General features: G+C 36.6%; 1 protein-coding gene across 4 annotated transcripts in view; it reads left to right on the top strand.

Moving 5' to 3' along the window:
* Positions 1-8,742, top strand: part of akap6 (A kinase (PRKA) anchor protein 6) — a 359,686-nt gene extending 350,944 nt beyond the window's left edge. For 3 of the 4 annotated variants that reach the window (XM_048538018.2, XM_048538019.2, XM_048538021.2), the window contains 3 exons: positions 833-4,543; positions 6,807-6,947; positions 8,573-8,742. In XM_048538018.2, coding sequence (XP_048393975.2) covers positions 833-4,543; positions 6,807-6,947; positions 8,573-8,629 — 3,909 coding nt within the window. In that variant the 3' untranslated portion in view covers positions 8,630-8,742. Of the gene's footprint in view, positions 1-832; positions 4,544-6,806; positions 6,957-8,572 lie in introns of all 4 variants that reach the window. The other variant, XM_048538020.2, reaches the window with a different exon arrangement.
* The last annotated feature ends 9,144 nt before the right edge of the window (positions 8,743-17,886 follow it).

The raw sequence follows: 17,886 nt of genomic DNA, 5'->3' as shown, positions 1-17,886 counted from the left end.
TTTGAAAACACGAATGAAAATTCTCTGTGGACTCGTCTGCACGTCTGGGAATTGGCTTCAGACTTCAGAATTCTGATGCTTATGTTAAACTTGTGTAGCATGCTGGTTCAGCCCCAGGTGGTTTATTGCATCCAGTTTTGGGCACCATACTTCAGGAATGATGTGAAGACATCAGAGAAAGATTCAGAAGATTGCACTCTGTGTTAAGGAACTTCATCTACTAAAAACAAAAGAGTGGCACCAGGTAAATTGTTCCTTTGGAAAGCTGGCACAGTCAAAATGGGCCAAGTGGCTTCCTCTTGTACTTTGATCATCCACTGTTTTGTGACTCAGCTTCCATCAAAGCAATAGAATTGTAATTGAGGAGAATTCACACTTTGAGCAACATTGAAAAGGCTCATAAAAAATTCTTGTTTACAGGAGAGCAAGATAAACGTCACCAACACAAAGAGGGGGGCAGCTTATTAATCAAACGTTTATAAGGGCCAATAGTTGAAATGCTCTAGGCTTCGCATTAATAATATTAAATTGACATGCCATCTGCACCACCCATAGCGCTCCCAATAAGCACTGTCAATTGTACTTTTCCAGGTAAATTAATGAAAATGTATCTCTTAGAAATAAATATGGAAGGCCATGCAAAATGTGATGAGACATATGGATTATTTAATATTTTGCAAGCATGGACATAGCTATGTTTATGATTTGATTAGGCAGATTTTAGTAAAACAGTTCATTAGATTTAGGATAACATGATTTTATGACACTGGCTGCGTAAACCTTGAAGCAAAAATCAAATCTAAAAGCTCATTTAATTTTTGTTCTCTTTTAGGACTCCTTAAGTTGTGTTGAACCTAGTCTAATGGATCTGAATATTTTGCTTGAAGATTCACTGGAATGGGATGAAATGGACATGAGTAACAATCTAATTGGTATCCAAGATGAAACAGTTGATATTGCACTTGAGGAAAAAGATGTATCAAAATTCTCACCTAGACCCATCAATAATCTTAGTGATGAACTTATGCTAGATCAATATACCAATGGCCCTGGAGAATCACTGTATAGCCCTGGTGAAGTTCCTTCTTCCTGTCCAGATATCTATCAGGTCTACACCCAACATAATATACAAGTCCCCGGGAAAGATGATACACCATTCTTCAAGAATGCCTCAATTTTTCCCAGTTCAAAGAATTTAGTAAGGAGTACAAGTAAAGATTCCTCTCTTTCATCTGATGACTCTTTGCCAGAGCTACTGGATGAGTTAAGTCCATTAAAAAAGAGCAAACCAATATCACTGAAACTTGAGAGTGAGAATGAAATAGTCAGTGAAGATGATGCTGAAACTATAATAAATTCTCAAACCTCCCTGCCAAATCAAATTGATCAAGTTCAAACTGTCAAACAATTGCATCCCCTGATTGAATTAAAACATAAAGACTGTCCAATTAAGTCATGCATTTGCCAAAGAAAGGGTTCACTTGCAAAAAAAGAAATGAGGAATGCAGCAAGAATACAAAGAACAAAAAATAATGTAGAATTGTCAAAAAATCTTCAATCACTGTCTCTAAGTAATGAAGGAAACTTACAGCCTCATGATATGAATAATACCCCTTCAAAGGACTTTTCAAATGATTTGGAGGCTCAATATGATGTGTTTACATTTTATGACTATTCTTACCTGCAAGGCCCTGAGCTTGAGTTAAATATGACTGTAACTCACTCACTTGAAGAAAAGGTGACTACTGATGGGAATGTGTCCTCTAAACCAAATTCTGCTGAATTTATTTTTGAAAATGGGCTATCAGCTCCTGATTCCAAGCCAGACTCTATTACATCCAAAAAATGCCTGCCAGTAAAATCAGATGATGCTAACCTTGAGACTTACTATAGCAAAACAGACAATGACCAACTATCTCAAAACAATATAAATGATTCAGGTTTTGCATTTTTGACTCCAAAGTCATCAGTGGAATCACTTTCAATTGCTGGTGACATATTTCAGCTTGGAACTAACAATCACAAAAATGGTGATCTCCAACGCAGTACTTCCTTAGAGAGCTGGGTTATTCCATATAAAGTCACAGAGGAGTTACATAGCATTCAAGGTTCAGGGGATATTATAGGTAGTGATGCAGTCGGGGAGCTAAGTAAGAGGACATTAGATCTATTGAAACGTCTAGAAAACATCCAAAGTCCCATGAGTCCAAAAATGAAACGTAGTGTTTCTGATATCACATTGCAGAGTAACTCTCTCAAAATGTCATGCACTGGCCAGCTCTCATTTGATGCTGCATCATCAGCAAATGAAGATTCTGCTGCTTCTCTCACAGAATTAAGCAGCAGTGATGAGCTTTCTTTGTGCTCTGAAGATATAATTGTTCATAAAAATAAAATTTCAGACTCGAATGCATCATTCAAAAAACAGGTTAAGCACTCAGTGACTGATGAAGCTGATGTCAATATAAGCATGATTGTTAATGTGTCTTGTACATCTGCTTGTACAGATGAAGAAGACGATAGTGATTTGCTTTCTAGTTCAACCCTTACTCTAACTGAAGAGGAGCTATGCATTAACGATGATGATGATTCCAGCATTGCTACAGATGATGAAATTAATGAAGAAAGTAATCACATTTTAGACAGGAACTTTATGAAAAATGAATTACACCACTGGATTAAACCAATTTTTTCTGTGACAAAGGAAAAGAAAAAAATGAATCCTGGAGAAAAGGATCAATGCAGGACTGATTCAAATAGTATAAAGTTACCAACCTTCAAAAATATTTCAACACTTTATCCATTTTTAAACACTTCTGCATTGATGCAGTCTGAGTCCAAAGCCTGTAAAAGCACACCATTCCATCCAAAAGAAAGACACCACAAACAAAATGGAGTGGAGACTCTCAGACACTCCTATGGTGACCATTTGAAAGATGATGTAGAGAATGGTAATGTGGAAAAATCTCCACTAAAAGACAAGAAAGAACTAATCGAAGAGATAGACCATAAGAAATTTCAGTATTTTGAAAAGGAGTATAATACTAGCAAGACCCATAAATCAGAACGTTCAAATTCTGAATTATTTAGTGGAACATTTGAGCAGTTAGCAGATGTTCCTTCTACACAGCACATTCCAGTTCCCCAGACCCCTATACAGTCTTCACAGAAAGATAAATGGTTTATATGTTTGGAAGACAATGGGGCTGCAAACCAACATTTGTCATCATCTGCTTTTAACATCAATGAGAAGCCTATTTTCTCAGAGAAACTTGAAAAGAACTGTAATGTTACAGTATTAGGTGGGAACACAGCTTCTGCAAATGAAGATAAGAAACTTCAACAACATGAAGATTCCAGTGCAGATTTAATACTTAACTGCCGTCGTGATGAATATAATCTGACTAGTCAAGGATCATCTGAAAAATGTTCATCTCATCTTAAAACAGAAAGCAGACTTTTGGAAGAAGCTGATAAGGATTATATAAATGATATTTCAAATTGTTCCTGTCATTCTAGTGTTCCTCATGGTGTTGATGGTGAAGAAGATAGCTCTGTTCATAATTTTGTGATGGAAATAATTGATATGGCATCAACAGCTCTTAAAAATATATCTCAACATGATTCTGAAATGATGAGTCCAACTTCAGTGGCTCAGATCAAGGAAAAGGTATTGGAACATTCCCACCGTCCTTTGCAGCTGCGAAAAGGAGACTTTTATTCTTATCTGTCTATATCATCACATGACAGTGACTGTGGTGAGGTAAACACATGCATTGATGAGAAAAGCAGCACAGCTTTGCCTTTAGATTTTAATGAGAAGACCAGGTTAGAAAACAACGATGAAGATGATAACTTGTACAGTGATGATGTTGAAGAACAAGCTACCCCACACCGCTCTTGCTTATTTAATTATACACTTCAAAAGGACAAGATTTCAGATGATAATCTATATCTTTTGACCAAACCTGAACCATTTTTTGACAACAATGCATCGCAGTTGCCAAATGGTAAAGTGGACATTATAACATCGAAAGTTATTCATGTGACTCCAACTAACCAAAATAAAAATGTTGGAAATCCAACAGGAACAAACAAACTTACTGAAAGTTCAGATACATTCTTAGGAGTTTCTAATCAAACACATAACACACCTGAAGACAATAAATTTCAATCAGTAGAGTGCCACTTTGAGAAATCAAACCATAATTCTTTGCTGCCTAAAGCACAGACAGACATTTCTAAATGTTTGTCAAATAATGAGTCCTTTGTTGCTAGATCTAAACTTGAAATGCTTGAAACTGGTGATCTTCCATTTAAGAGTGAGAGTGATGAAAATCATAAATCAGTAAAACAATCCAATGAAATGCAAATGAATCTGGTGGAGGACTCACAACCAACTGACAGTCATCTTGAAAAACCAGGATTTCCATATGGATTTCCTGTTTATGAAAGTTACCAAACTGAAGATTGTGAAGTCAAACAGAATATTTCCACAAAAGAAAATAATTATGACGGGGACTTCAACTTGTCTCAGAAAGAGGTGGGTTGCAAACTAAATTAAAAATGTATCATTTCATAATTGTAGAAGCTACACTTTCTTTTATTTAGAAAGAAAATTGAGAAAAGATCTGTTTTGTTCATTCCTAGTACGTTAACAAAGTTTCAGGAATGCAGGTTTATGAAGTCAGCAACTCTTGAAAGTACAACTATGTGTAACCAGTCACAATAAAGCTTCAATAATTTTTGGAATATTCCTCAAAACCTTGATGAGTTACTTAATTTTAAATAAATTTAATTATTTCAGTGGTATATAATATGTTTGGTCTTGACCGACTGAAAATAAAGACATTTCTAATCTGCCCAATAAATTTTTTCGGTTTAATCTACCATGGATATGCTAGACACTGGCAAGGCTGGCATTTGTTGACGATCCATAATTCCCCAAAACTGCATGGATTGCTGGGCCATTTGACTTAAGTCACTTAAATTTCAACTGCATTTCAATGGATCGACAGTCATTTGTAGACATACAAAGTAAGGATGGAAGATTTCCTTTCCTAAACAATATTAGTAAGACAAACGACTTTTATTTTTGCAACATTGAGATCATTTGAAGATCACTGGTCCTGAGTTGAATTTTTAATTTCAGATGTGTTAATTTCGGTCAAATTCTACTGCTGCTGGAATGGGATTTGACACCATGTCCTCAGACCATGGACTTTGACCTCTGGATTATTAACCTAGAGACATTACCACTTTGTCAACTTCTCATCAAGCATCAACATTTTAGAATAAAATAAAAGCAAAGTACTACAGATGCTGGAGATCTGAAATAAAACAAAATGCTGAAGTAATTCAGTTGGTCTGGCAGCATCCATTGGAGAAAGACATGGACATGAAGCTCTATTATTTGTGTTTCAAATCCACCCAAAATCAGAGGTATTTCTGAAGTATCCATTGCTCCTTGGATAGCAGTACTCATTTTCCTGAGATCAACACTCAGTGCCATACATTGCCACATCTAAACACTTGAGCTTTCTACAAATCAGAACTACCTCGTGCTATTTCAGAACTGTCCTGGTCCCCTGTTACATTTCACTCTTTTTCTCATTCAACCCCTAAAAATGAAGATTTTGTTGTTTCTTCAGATGTTAAAGAGCATAGGTTCCAGCAACTCACAGGTGCTAGAACCCCTCTGGATCCTTACTTCCCTCCCCTTCCTTCTGACCCCATCCCTTCTTTTAACTCCATCTCTAATAGTGTGTTTACAATAGCCTCTGACCTTCCACTCTCTGATGCCAAGTGATCTATTCTCAGCAAAAGTCTCAGTTCTATCCCCATCTCAATTAATTTTGAACACAATGTGATGTTGAACTATTCATCTGTCATCACCTCCATGCTTTGGAGAGGTATCCTTTCTCAATTGTACAGATTCTTTGACCCATCTGCAATACTCTCCTATTTGGATGCTTACATCAGGCCTCTTATCTTTAATCTCTTTAACGAGATCTATCAACATGCCTGCTTCTCTCACCCATTCTAATCCATTTCCCTCTGAACTTTCTGCATTCTGATCTCTCAGGTCGAAACCTGACTTTATTATCACACAGCCAACAAGGGTAGTGCGGTTCTCAGGAAAGTTCTGAGGAAGCATCACCGGACTCGAAATGTTAATCTGTTTTTTCCTTCACAGGTTCTGCCAGACCTCCTCAGCTTTTCCAGCAACTTTGTTTTGTTAGTGTAGATCTCATCTGGAGTACTGACCACTAGTTTGCACACAATATAAAGCAAACACAGAAAAAAAAAGTTTATGAAGAATATCTCACGATAGGTTGTAATTCAAACTGCACAATTTATTCAATATCAACAGAGTTGAAAGTGCGTTAAGGTTTTGACTAAAATATATATTCTATACTTCATCCTCATGTAATCAGGTAGGAAAATACTAATAAAGATGCATATTCTAAACGGCAATAAAATTGCTATGTATATTACGGTATTCTAAAATATTATGGTTTATTAACAATGTGCTGCTTATGTAATTTGAATGATTTCATACGTGATAGATCTCAGTATAACTTTAAATTTTAAATAATAAATAAGTTTTAGATATTCACAGTAAATTACTGTGACATCTGAATTTTTAGAGGTCTGTCAGAGAATGTAAGTGGAGAAAGTTTACTTTAATTTTCTTCAACGCATTGCCCAATCACATGGTATGTTTTATATTTGCTAAATGTATGTGGCACTTCAGCAAAAACTACTAATAAATGAAGTGAAAGTACTTTTTTTCTAATTTACAGATCCCTAGATCTCAAGAATATGCAGCAGGGAATCCTAGGACAACTCAAAGGAGCAAAACCACTGATGCCAAAACTACATCCTGTGTATCCGACCACAGTGAACTTCCAAGCAACTCTCATGCTGCAAGAACTGTACCCAAGGTATAGAATGTGAGTCAAAAATATTTTTTAAGTGTTTTAAAGATTCCATTCATTAATGTCCACCAGACCAGTCCTTAGAAAGCAACAAATATTTCTATATAGCAAACCAAGCAGTGTCTTGGTGATTCTGTGCTTGCAAAATCTGATACAAGAAAAGGCAATTTACATTATCAATTGTTGGATCTTTTCATAAATAATTTTGAAAAACACAGAATAAGGTCACAGAAGTTGAAGGAACCTTCCCGTGTTACTCTTTTCTTGATGGGCTTGTCTCCTCTGCAGGTGCCTTGATGCATTCAGTTTGAAAGCTTTGGGGGGAGTGTAGCATTAAACTCATCAGTCACATGCCTTCTGTCCCATAATCATGTTTGAAATATAAGCTATTCCCTGCATCTGATTATGTGACTGCCAGCTATCCACTGTAGTTACCCGCAAAGCTGTGATAGCTAATAGAAAACAAAATTTATCAAAAGTTCCATCCAGGAAGTATTTTGCATGAACATTCAAGCTGAGAATGTTTTGTCCAATCGTTGTATTAAATTCTGTAATTATTTCAAATTCCTTTTTATAATTAATTGCCTTTGATATCATTTATTTTGATAAAAGTATTGTTCATGCATTAAAATGCATGTAACTGTCTTTGTTAACGACTTCCTTTTATTACTTACTGCTTTCTGGATTCAATGCTTACTGCTCTTTTCTTTCTTTTACTTGCCATGTTTCTATATAAATTTAGAGGTCAGTAGCAGCAAAGCAAGATCAAAAGCAAAGGTAACTAGCTAGATTGAGATATTTTTCCGAATTTAGAAGGTGGATAAATGCATGTCCAGAGTGCCTCCTAGAAGTTGTAGAAAGGATACACATTACTTTAATATCCTAAGCTGTATACCGACAGTCATTTCTTCATAATCCTCATTACAAGCTCCTGCTCTTTGCTGCATGGTTTAATTATCCAGACTGACTCCTCACTGTGGAAATCAAACCTTATGGCTGGCCAGATGTTGCTGCTTTCATGCTGCCAGATTTGGGAAAGCAAAACCTGAAGTTCAAAATATATAAAACAGTATAGATGTGGAAAAAATTGTTTTTAAGAATGTGTGTAGTAAATTTGACTATTCCATTTTAGGCTCCTTATTTTTATCGATACTTTTCATGACTTCAGGTTTTTATATTCATGTCGAGCCCAATGATTGCTGCTTTATGTATTCATTATAACTGGGCTTTGCTTCAATCAATGTTATTTGTATATTGACCTATGTACCTGAGGGTATTGTCTGCATATTGAATATTACAGAAGAGGATAAAAGCAACAAGAAAAGAAAGGTCACACATGATTGCTTACCTCCTCTAATGCAGCTGTTATTAAATAATTATGAAAATCCAACAATGATATAATGGCATTCAATTGATTTTACAATTGTTACACCATTAGATTTTTGATGGTTGGAAAAAAATTCTCACATACTGTAAATATTGTCATTTGAAGTTGTCCCTTAATAAATGTGTACTTCCAGTAAATTATGTCACAGATTTATGACAGCAAGTTGTAGCATTATTGTATAGAATATTAATCATTCTTTATTACCACTGACTGCAATATATTTTTGTCTTTTTTTCCCCTCCAGAAATCTGGCTGTAACCTTGCTCCATTTTTGCCCACCTATTCCCAAAGCAGCCTGTAATTTAATTGAACCATCTTCTTCCTCACTGTCATTGAAGACAAATTCCTTCCAAATGCGAGTTTTTCAAGCAGGTGTGGTAATCTGGTTGCTTCTCTTGGTCCTGTGTATGGCAGTTGCTCTCACTCCCTTGTTGGTAATACCAACAGATTGCAGCAAAGTCCGGTATTTTTCTTCTTCATGGACTCCCGTCCTAAGCTACCTCCACGGACCTCCTCCATTCTAATCTGCAGTTTATAATTGTCCTTCTACTTGTGGTGAAGGCATTTTTTTGATATCTGAGAGAATACGACAGAAATTGCAAAGGTATGAAGGTGTAATTTTATGCTAGTTCCTGAATGCATTTCACACTTTGGCATACTAGGGAAATGTTTGGATTTTATGAGAGAATGCTGTTATCTCAAAAAAAGACACTCATTTGTCAGAACATAAATTCGCCTTTCCAAAAAGAGCCTTGTTCCTTTAAATATGCTAAAGCCAATAAAAGGAGACACAAATATAATTTGACTAATTAACTTGAAGGTACGATAAGTGGCGTAAAATTTATAAACAGTTAATTTGAAATTTATGTTTAGTCTTGATGATCATACATTGATACATTTAAAGTAGGTAATGTTAAACCAATAGCACCATAGAATACATAGATCCAATCTATGCAATCCTGATATGTAAAAATCAACCTTATTGTGCTGTGTATTACGATTATCAATATGATATTGTCGAGTTTTGTCATTCCGGCTTCTTATGATGGGGAAGAGAAGAAATGTTTTAACAATGTGTGCCTTGCTGTATTTCTTACACCTTTTGTTAAAAAGCTGCTTCTCCCAGTTGAAAAAAAGGCTTAAAGAGATGTGGTAGCAAGGTTACGCTATGTATAATTTCTGTACATATGTACAAGAAAATGCTAATCATGTATGATGATATACAATGCTTCTGTGTATTGTGTTACTGTGTCCAGTGATGTGGAAAATATTAAGCCTTAAGCTGTTAGATTGCATGGGTAAATTAAAATTGGCAAATAAAAAAAATACTTTATCAGACAACAAGTGGAGTGAATTATTGGGTTTCAAAGAGGCAACATTTCCTGCAGAATAATAGTTAACAATGTGTAATATCCATCCATCTATCCATCTATCTATCTATCAATCTATCTATCTATCTATCTATATAAAGCTCAGCATTGCCACATCTACTCCCATATATGTTGAATACATTGCAAAGAATCATAGGCCATGACATGCTAAGGAGGAAGAAAATCACAACTTGGAATAAAAAATAATATTCATAACATTTATATCTTAATAAACAGTAGCTTTGTCATTGAAATCAAAGGGAGAAATTTGCACCCCACAATGCAAGAATAGAGTTAAAGTAGCTCAGCAAAGACTTCCTATCACATTCCTGCTGGATTCTTAGTCATTGCTTGTCTTTTCAGTAGGTGGAGATGCCTAACTGAGATGCAAACCTCATTAGTGATAATGGGAACTGCAGATGCTGGAGAATCCAAGATTACAAAGTGTGGAGCTGGATGAACACAGCAGGCCAAGCAGCATCTCAGGAGCACAAAGGCTGACATTTCGGGTCTCTAATGAAGGGTCTAGGCCTGAAACGTCAGTTTTTGTGCTCCTGAGATGCTGCTTGGCCTGCTGTGTTCATCCAGCTCCACACTTTGTTATCTGGCAAACCTCATTAGTGTGCTAATCAAGCCATAGATGTCTGAGGCGCTTTAATGACTTACTATGGAGGGAAGTAAGAAAGGGCCCACAAGGCAGGTCAAAATTTTTTCTCTGTGGCATTAGGAGGTGTAGACTGTTCCGCTGAGCTCCACAAAGCAAGTCTGGTCGTCTGCTATCCCAGGATCCCCTCTCCCATTCTAAAAGTGGCTTCAGTTGCCAGTCCAATTTACCTTGCTTTTAAAAAGCAAACTCCAGGCCAAACAATGCTTTGTCCAAAGCCTGATACTTGTCTATTTACACCATTTTTGGGCTCTATGGCCTACAGCAGTTCAATAAAAGTGAAATTATTGTGATTAATTTGCCGTTTGACCTTAGTAGATTTAGGTAATCTATGGAGATTACTATGTTTGTAAAAATGTGTGAGATGTTAAGATGTAATTGGCATGGCCACAACTCCACAGTAATTAAATGGACTCATTTATTAAAATTATTCTGTAGTGGTTGAACATTTGGAACAGGAAGTTTTAAGTATATATTTTTAAAAATCTCTGATTCATACATGAGAAATATTGTAATATGCTGTCAGAATCTGTTTTGGCATTGTACTTGCTAAAAATACCCACTTCTACATTCCTATTTGCATATAATTCTATAAAGTATATTTTAATTAATCTGTAAAATAGCATTGCAAGTATTGAAGGCAAAAATGTAATAAATAAATGACTGAGGATATCACTATAATCAATAGAGGAGTTGAAACTTTTGAGAATGACCCTAAAGCAGAATCTATTCAGCCAAATGCTCTGAAATGCCAGATTTATAACAGTGGTTGGAAGCAGTGAACTGGGGAGTTCTTGTCATAAATATTTACTATTAGGGGGATTCATGAGACTTTAAACTGGCACAGACCAAGAACATTTTCGATAAAATTGACATTATATTTTACTTTTGAACATGTGTTAAATTAATGGATAAGGGATAATTAATTTCATATTTTTTTGGCTGCATTTATGAAAACACTTGGTCAAACAATTTAAATTTGATACAGCAGGTGTTAACTTGCAGAATTAGGGTGAAGTAGAGAAGTGGAATATAAATGCAAGAAGTATAATATGGGAGTACCAAAAACTCCATGTTATTCCAACTGGGGTATTATGTTCATTGCATTTACAGCACATAACCAGGCCATTGACTCATGGGCTCTATGTTTGTGTTTTGCTCTAGAGAAGCTTCCTTGTCATGTCACCCTGTCAACGTATTCCTCTACTTCTTTCTTATTTATAACCTACCTAGTTCCCTTAAAATGAATATTTTCTACTCACCTCAATTATTTGTGAAAGCAGGTGAGATGACTGCTGTTACTTCTTCGAGGTAATATGATTACTTTCCACAACCTATGTTAGCAGACAAGTTGAAAGATGTAAGACCAGAATTTACAAGTCGCCTGTTGCCACAACATTGAAAATAATTGTTACAAAATAACTGCAGGAAAAGATATTCATAATCATGTGGATAAGCTCAGAAATTAAATCAATATTAAGCAGGAAAAACTGATTAGGGATAGTCAGCATGGCTTTGTGTGCAGGAAATCGAGTCTCACTAAATCGATTGAGTTTTTGAAGAAGTAACAAAGAGGATCTATGAGGGCAGCACAGTGGATGTGATCTATATGGGCTTCAATAAGGTATTCAACGAGGTTCATCATGGTAGACTGGTTAGCAAGGTTAGATCACATGGAATAGAGGGAGAACTAGCCATTTGGCTCAAACGTGGAGGAGAGGATGGTGCCCTCCCCCTACCGCATCCTAAAACCAGTGCTGCTTGTCCCCGCCTCCCTAACCTGTTCTTCCTCTCACCTATCCCCTCCTCCTACCTCAAGCCACACCCCCATTTCCTACCTACTAACCTCATTCTGCCCCCTTGACCTGTCCATCCTCCCTGGACTGACCTATCTCCTCCCTACCTCCCCACTTACACTCACCTTTACTGGCTCCTTCCCTGCCTCTTTAACTTGTTCGTCTCCTCTCCGCCTATCTTCTCCTCTATCCATCTTCAATCCGCCACCCCCTCTCTCCCTATTTATTTCAGAACCCTTTTCTGATGAAGGGTCTAGGCCCGAAATGTCAGCGTTCCTGCTCCTAAGATGCTGCTTGGCCTGCTGTGTTTATCCAGCTCCACACTTTGTTATATCAGAGCGTGGTGGAGGGTTGCCTTTCAGACTGGAGGCCTGTGACCAGTGGTGTGCTACAAGGATCAGTGCTGGGTCCACTGCTTTTCTTCATTTATATAAATGAATTGGATGTGAACATAGGAGAAGTGGATATAAGTTTGCAGATCTTAAGTGTGCAGAAGGTGTAGTGAACAGTGAAGAAGATTATCTCAGAGTACAACAGCACCTTGATCAGATGGGCCAATGGGCCCAGCAGTGGCAGATGGAGTTTAGTTAAGATAAATGTGAGGAACTGCATTTTGGAAAGGCAAATCAGGGCAGGATTTATTTACTTAATGGTAAGGTTGTGGAGAGTGTTGCTGAATGAAGAGACCATGGAGTGCGGGTTCATAGTTGCTTGAAAGTGGAGTTGCAGGTAAATAAGGTAGTGAAGGAGACATTTGGTATTCTTGCCTTTATTGGTGAGTGCATTGAATATAGGAGTTGGGAGGTACATGATGTTGGCAAGGCCATTTTTGGAATACTGCGTGCAGCTCTGGTCTCCTTGCTACAAGAAGGATGTAGTGAAACTTGAAAGCATTCAGAAAAGGTTTACAAGGATGCCGAGGTTGGATGGTTTGAGCTATAAAGAGAGGCTGAATAGACTGGGGCTATTTTCCCTGAAGCCTTGGAGACTGAGGGGTGATCTTATAGAGGTTTTTAAAATCATGAGGGGCATGGGCAGGGTAAATAGACAAAGCATTTTCTCTGAGGTGGATGTAGTCCAAAACTAGACTGCATAGGTTTAAGGTGAGAGGAAAAAGATTTAGATGGGACCTAAGGGACAACTTTTTCACACAGAGGGTGGTGCATGTATGGAATGAACTGCCAGAAGAAGTGGTGGAGGCTGGTATAATTACAATATTTAAAAGGAATCTGAATGGGTTTATGAATAGGAAGGGTTAAGAGGGATGTGAGCCAAATGATGGCAAATGAAACTAGATTTATTTAGCATATCTAGATGCCATGGACAGTTTGGACTGAAGGTCTGTTTCTGTGTTATATATGTCTGTGACTCGATGACTCTAACCAGCCCTTGAATATATGCAAAGTAATTGTAAGAAGAATTTAATTTTGGCTATGAGATCAATGGTAATAACCTGTAAAAAGATAAACACGTAAGAGATTTGCAGGTTAGGTTATGGACTTGTTTTGAAAATACCTGGACTGTGCGTACCACAGGCAGAGGAATTTTTATATGTCTTTCCAATAACATGGAGACCAGAGCATTATTTTTACTATTTATATATATTGGGCCTGAAGAACCAAAATCTGAGATAAAATGAACTTATTGGCAAATCTTGTTCCACAAATTCTTATGAACTGATTAATAACATCCTGCGTAGAATGTTGTAGTCACTCTAAATATGAAAGAAGTGTTGAGTTTAATTCATGTTAATAACATTTATATTTCCTTATTGATGAGCAGTAAGAGCAGAATGGATAGCATTCAGTTGTCTCTAGATTTTATTCCAACATTTGCACGGAATTATCCATTAGATATTCCTTGTATCTCAGCATATTTACATTAAAATGTCAATGAGGAATATAACAGTGAGTAAATGATGTAGCTGACTTGGATGAAATACTTGTATGGATATTTATTTTGTTGACATTCCAAGGAATGTAAAGAATTGGAGCATGAGTATGTCATTTGGTACTAAAGCCTTTTTCACCATGCAATAATATCAGAGTGGATTGGTTTGTGGTGTTTACTCCAGTTTACCTGTCATGCCATTCACCATTATAATCTTTGAAATGTATGTCAATCAAAATCTGTCTCACTCAGTCTTGAATTTATTCAATGATCCAGCATTCATTCACCACTAGGAAAGGGAATTCTAAACAATAATTACCCACTAAAAGAAGAAATTCCCCTTCATTGTTGTCTTAAATTGTACTCTTTATTGTGAACTCTACCTCTTCTGTTTTAAATTCCCCATGAGATGAGAAATCCTCTCAATGTATACCATTTCAAGCCCCCTCAGAATCTTATGTTCCATTAAGATCACCTTTTATTCTTCTAAATTTCACTGAGTATAAGCCCAATTTATTAAATCTTTGCTCTTATGATAACCCCTTTATCACAGGAATCAGCCTAGTGACCTTATTTGAACTATGGAAGTACGTCCCTCCCTCAGAAGATCCAAATAGTGGACAGTGTTGTAAGTGTGGTCCTATCAATGCCCTGTACACTTGTAGGCAGATTTTTCTATTTTTAATACTTCATCACCATTGCAACATAGCCAAAATTCCATTTGCCTTTCTAATTAAAGGCTTTATCTGCACGCTGACTTTCCATCATTCATGTACCAGGAGATCTAAATCCCTCTGCATAGCAACAATTTAGTTTCTCTTGTCTTCTAGCAAAGTGAACACAACCTCAAGAGTTTCCACAAGACTCCATCTCCTTTTTTTTTGCCCACTCACCTAAACCATCTATATTATTTTGCAGGCATTTTGTATCTCTCATAACATTCTTTCTTACTTGTCCTTGAATTGTCAGCAGTTTGTCTGTTTATCCCAAGTTATTAAAATAGATTGCAAATGATTAAATCTCCAGCACTGTAACTGAATTGTTTGCGATCCTTAAAATAACCTGTTTATTCTAACTGTTTCTTGTTAATTAGCTAGCTCTATCCATACTTATATATTGTCCTCAAAACCATAAGTGCTTATCTTGTGTTACCTTTCATGTACCTTTGTAAATAACTTTCAAAAGTCATAATACCACATGTCTGCTAGCTGCTCCTGAATTAGCCCATGGTTACATCTGCAAAGAATTCAAATACAGGGGGGTCTGCTATGACAAGATAGTTGTGTTGCTAAACAACATCGCAATATAGAAAATTGTGTTAGAGAAATAATGGAGCTGATAGAAAAAGCGGCGTTAAGGGCAAATGACCAAAAATATCACTCAAAATCATTCAAAGATCACTTAAAAGCCTAATACAAAGAACAGCACCATTTGAATAAATGTTTAATTCATATCTAATAATGAAATAAAAGTAAATTTAACACCTTATCTTGAAAAAAATGTCAAAATGACTTGATGGAGGAGGAAGTTTTGAGGTTGCTCTGTTGTTAATGCAGGGCCTAAGGGTCATTGTTATCATCATCACCATCTTCATCACCTTTGGGTGCAGTTGTGGTTGCAGGGTTAGGGTGAAAATCAGCGAAACCAGAAGTGGATGGCTGCGGTTCATTGTCTTCAGACTGTTTCTTGCGGATTGACTTAAAAAAGAAATCCAGTTTTTGCTGCTTTTCCCTTTTTCTTCTTTCATGAGGATGCTATTCATAGGGTGCCAAATAAGATCTTATTCACAAACAGCTACCCTGCTGCATTCTGCATTGTAATTGTTGTCCTCTAAGATCTAAAGCTGCTTCACAATTTCCCTTAGGATCGAAGACAAAAAAGAAGTGGTAAGTTCTCATGGTGCTGCATCTTGGACTCATCTTCTTCATCTCCAGCTTTCACTTCTCCCTCAGTGACACGTTGTTGTAGATCAGCTGCAGAGAGGTCTTCACAGTTGGACTCAAGCAGCTCTTCAACATTTTCACTCTCCACTTCTTCAAATCCAACTTGCTTTGCAAGATAAACATAATGTTCTTTGATTATTGGGAGCTCCTCTGATGGATCAAAGGTTTTAAAATTTTCAGAGAAATTTGGGAGAAGTTTCTGCAAACTTCATGCAAGCAGTCCTTACTGACATCACCTCAAGCCTCCAGAATGATAATGTCCATTGCATTCTTGATGTTAAAGCTCTTCCAAGATTGAAAAACACTATCCTTATCCCGCTCAGTGACTGCAATCAGCCTCTTAAATGTGCGCCTTAAATAATAAGATTTAAAAGCTGCTATTACACCCTCGTCCATGGGTGGAAGGAAAGCTGTTGTGTTTACGGTAGAAATAGCACTTCAATGTTTTCAAAAAGCTTAGCAATGGTGGGAGTGTGGGAGGGGTGTGGCTCAGCACATTATTCAGGATGAGGAGAATCTTGAAATCCAAATTTTTCTTTTCCTCCAATACTTTCTAAAAACATCTTCCAAAACATTAATAAGGTCACCGATAAAATTATGATATAGCTAACACAAGTTTGTGTTTTAGAAATAGCATTCCCCTGTTTGTCAGTCACGTTACATTTAATTTACATTCTCATTGCTGGATCATGCATTATAGCAGAACCACCTGTAAATTGGTCAAATGCAAATTCTCTTTCACAAAACCATGCTGATTCTGCCCGACCATATTATGGTCCATGAAATGTCCTGCTACTACCAATTTAATCATGGATTCTGGCATTCTTCGAATGGCACAGCTGAAGCTAACTGACTTGAATTTTGTTCTATCACTATTATTTTGTGAACAGAGGAGTTAAATGTCAATATTTCAAGTCTGCTGGACATTTCCAGAATCTAAGGAATTTTGGAACATTACAGTCAATGCGCCTGTTATTTCTGTAGTAGCTTCATTTAAGACCCTAGGATGCAGGCCATTAGGTCCAAAGAACAGTTCAGCACTAAGTCCCAATTGAAATACAATTATTTTTCTGTAGTGATAGTGATTGAATTGGTTTCTTTCTCCCTTTTATCTCTTGATTTTCTATTATTTCTGGGATACCTTTTGTGTTGTTTACTATGAAGATGAATACAAACTATTCACTCAAATCCTCATCTACTTCCTTGTTTTCCATTATTATTGCTCTCTGTCACCCTCGAATGACCAATGCTCATTAGGCTACACTTTTTTTTATACAGTTGTTGATGTTATTGCTTTTTTAAAGTTTATTGCTAGTTTCCTCTCATAATCATCTGACAAGTCTATTCTTTCAATTAACCTTTCCTGGTTTTTAAAATTTTCTTTCTGTCACTAATCTTCGCAGTGCGGTACAGCTTTTCTTTTGAGTTGATAGCACCCATAACTTCCTTGGTTTGCTGTCGATAATACATATTTCTGGTAAACTATTTTTCTTTCATAGAATCACAAAATTGTTTAGGGTGCAGAAGAAACCCATTCAGCTTGTATCTGTGGCAGATTTCCAAATGAGCATCATGACATTGTGCTATTCTCCAACCCTTTGCCTGGAAAGCTGAACATTTAAATATTCATCCAATGCCTTCTTCAATGCTTTGATTGAACTTGCCACCATCACTTTTTGAGATCTGAATCACTCGCTATGTGATTTTTTTTCTCACATCACATTTACATCTTTTGGAAATCATTTTAGTTTGTGCCAACCTATTCTTGATCCATTTACAAATGTAACATTCTTTCTCTCTCTCTTCTGTTCATACCTCTCATGAGTATTAACAATACAGGTAGAAAGAGGAAAGGTGTTCACCTGAGGGAATATGAGTGGCTGGGGGCTAAATTC

The sequence above is a fragment of the Stegostoma tigrinum genome, chromosome 10 (assembly GCF_030684315.1).
Source record: "Stegostoma tigrinum isolate sSteTig4 chromosome 10, sSteTig4.hap1, whole genome shotgun sequence".
In the NCBI taxonomy this organism is placed as follows: Eukaryota; Metazoa; Chordata; class Chondrichthyes; order Orectolobiformes; family Stegostomatidae; genus Stegostoma; species Stegostoma tigrinum.
Note: the sequence above shows the minus strand (reverse complement) of the source record. Positions and strands in the feature narration are given on the sequence as shown.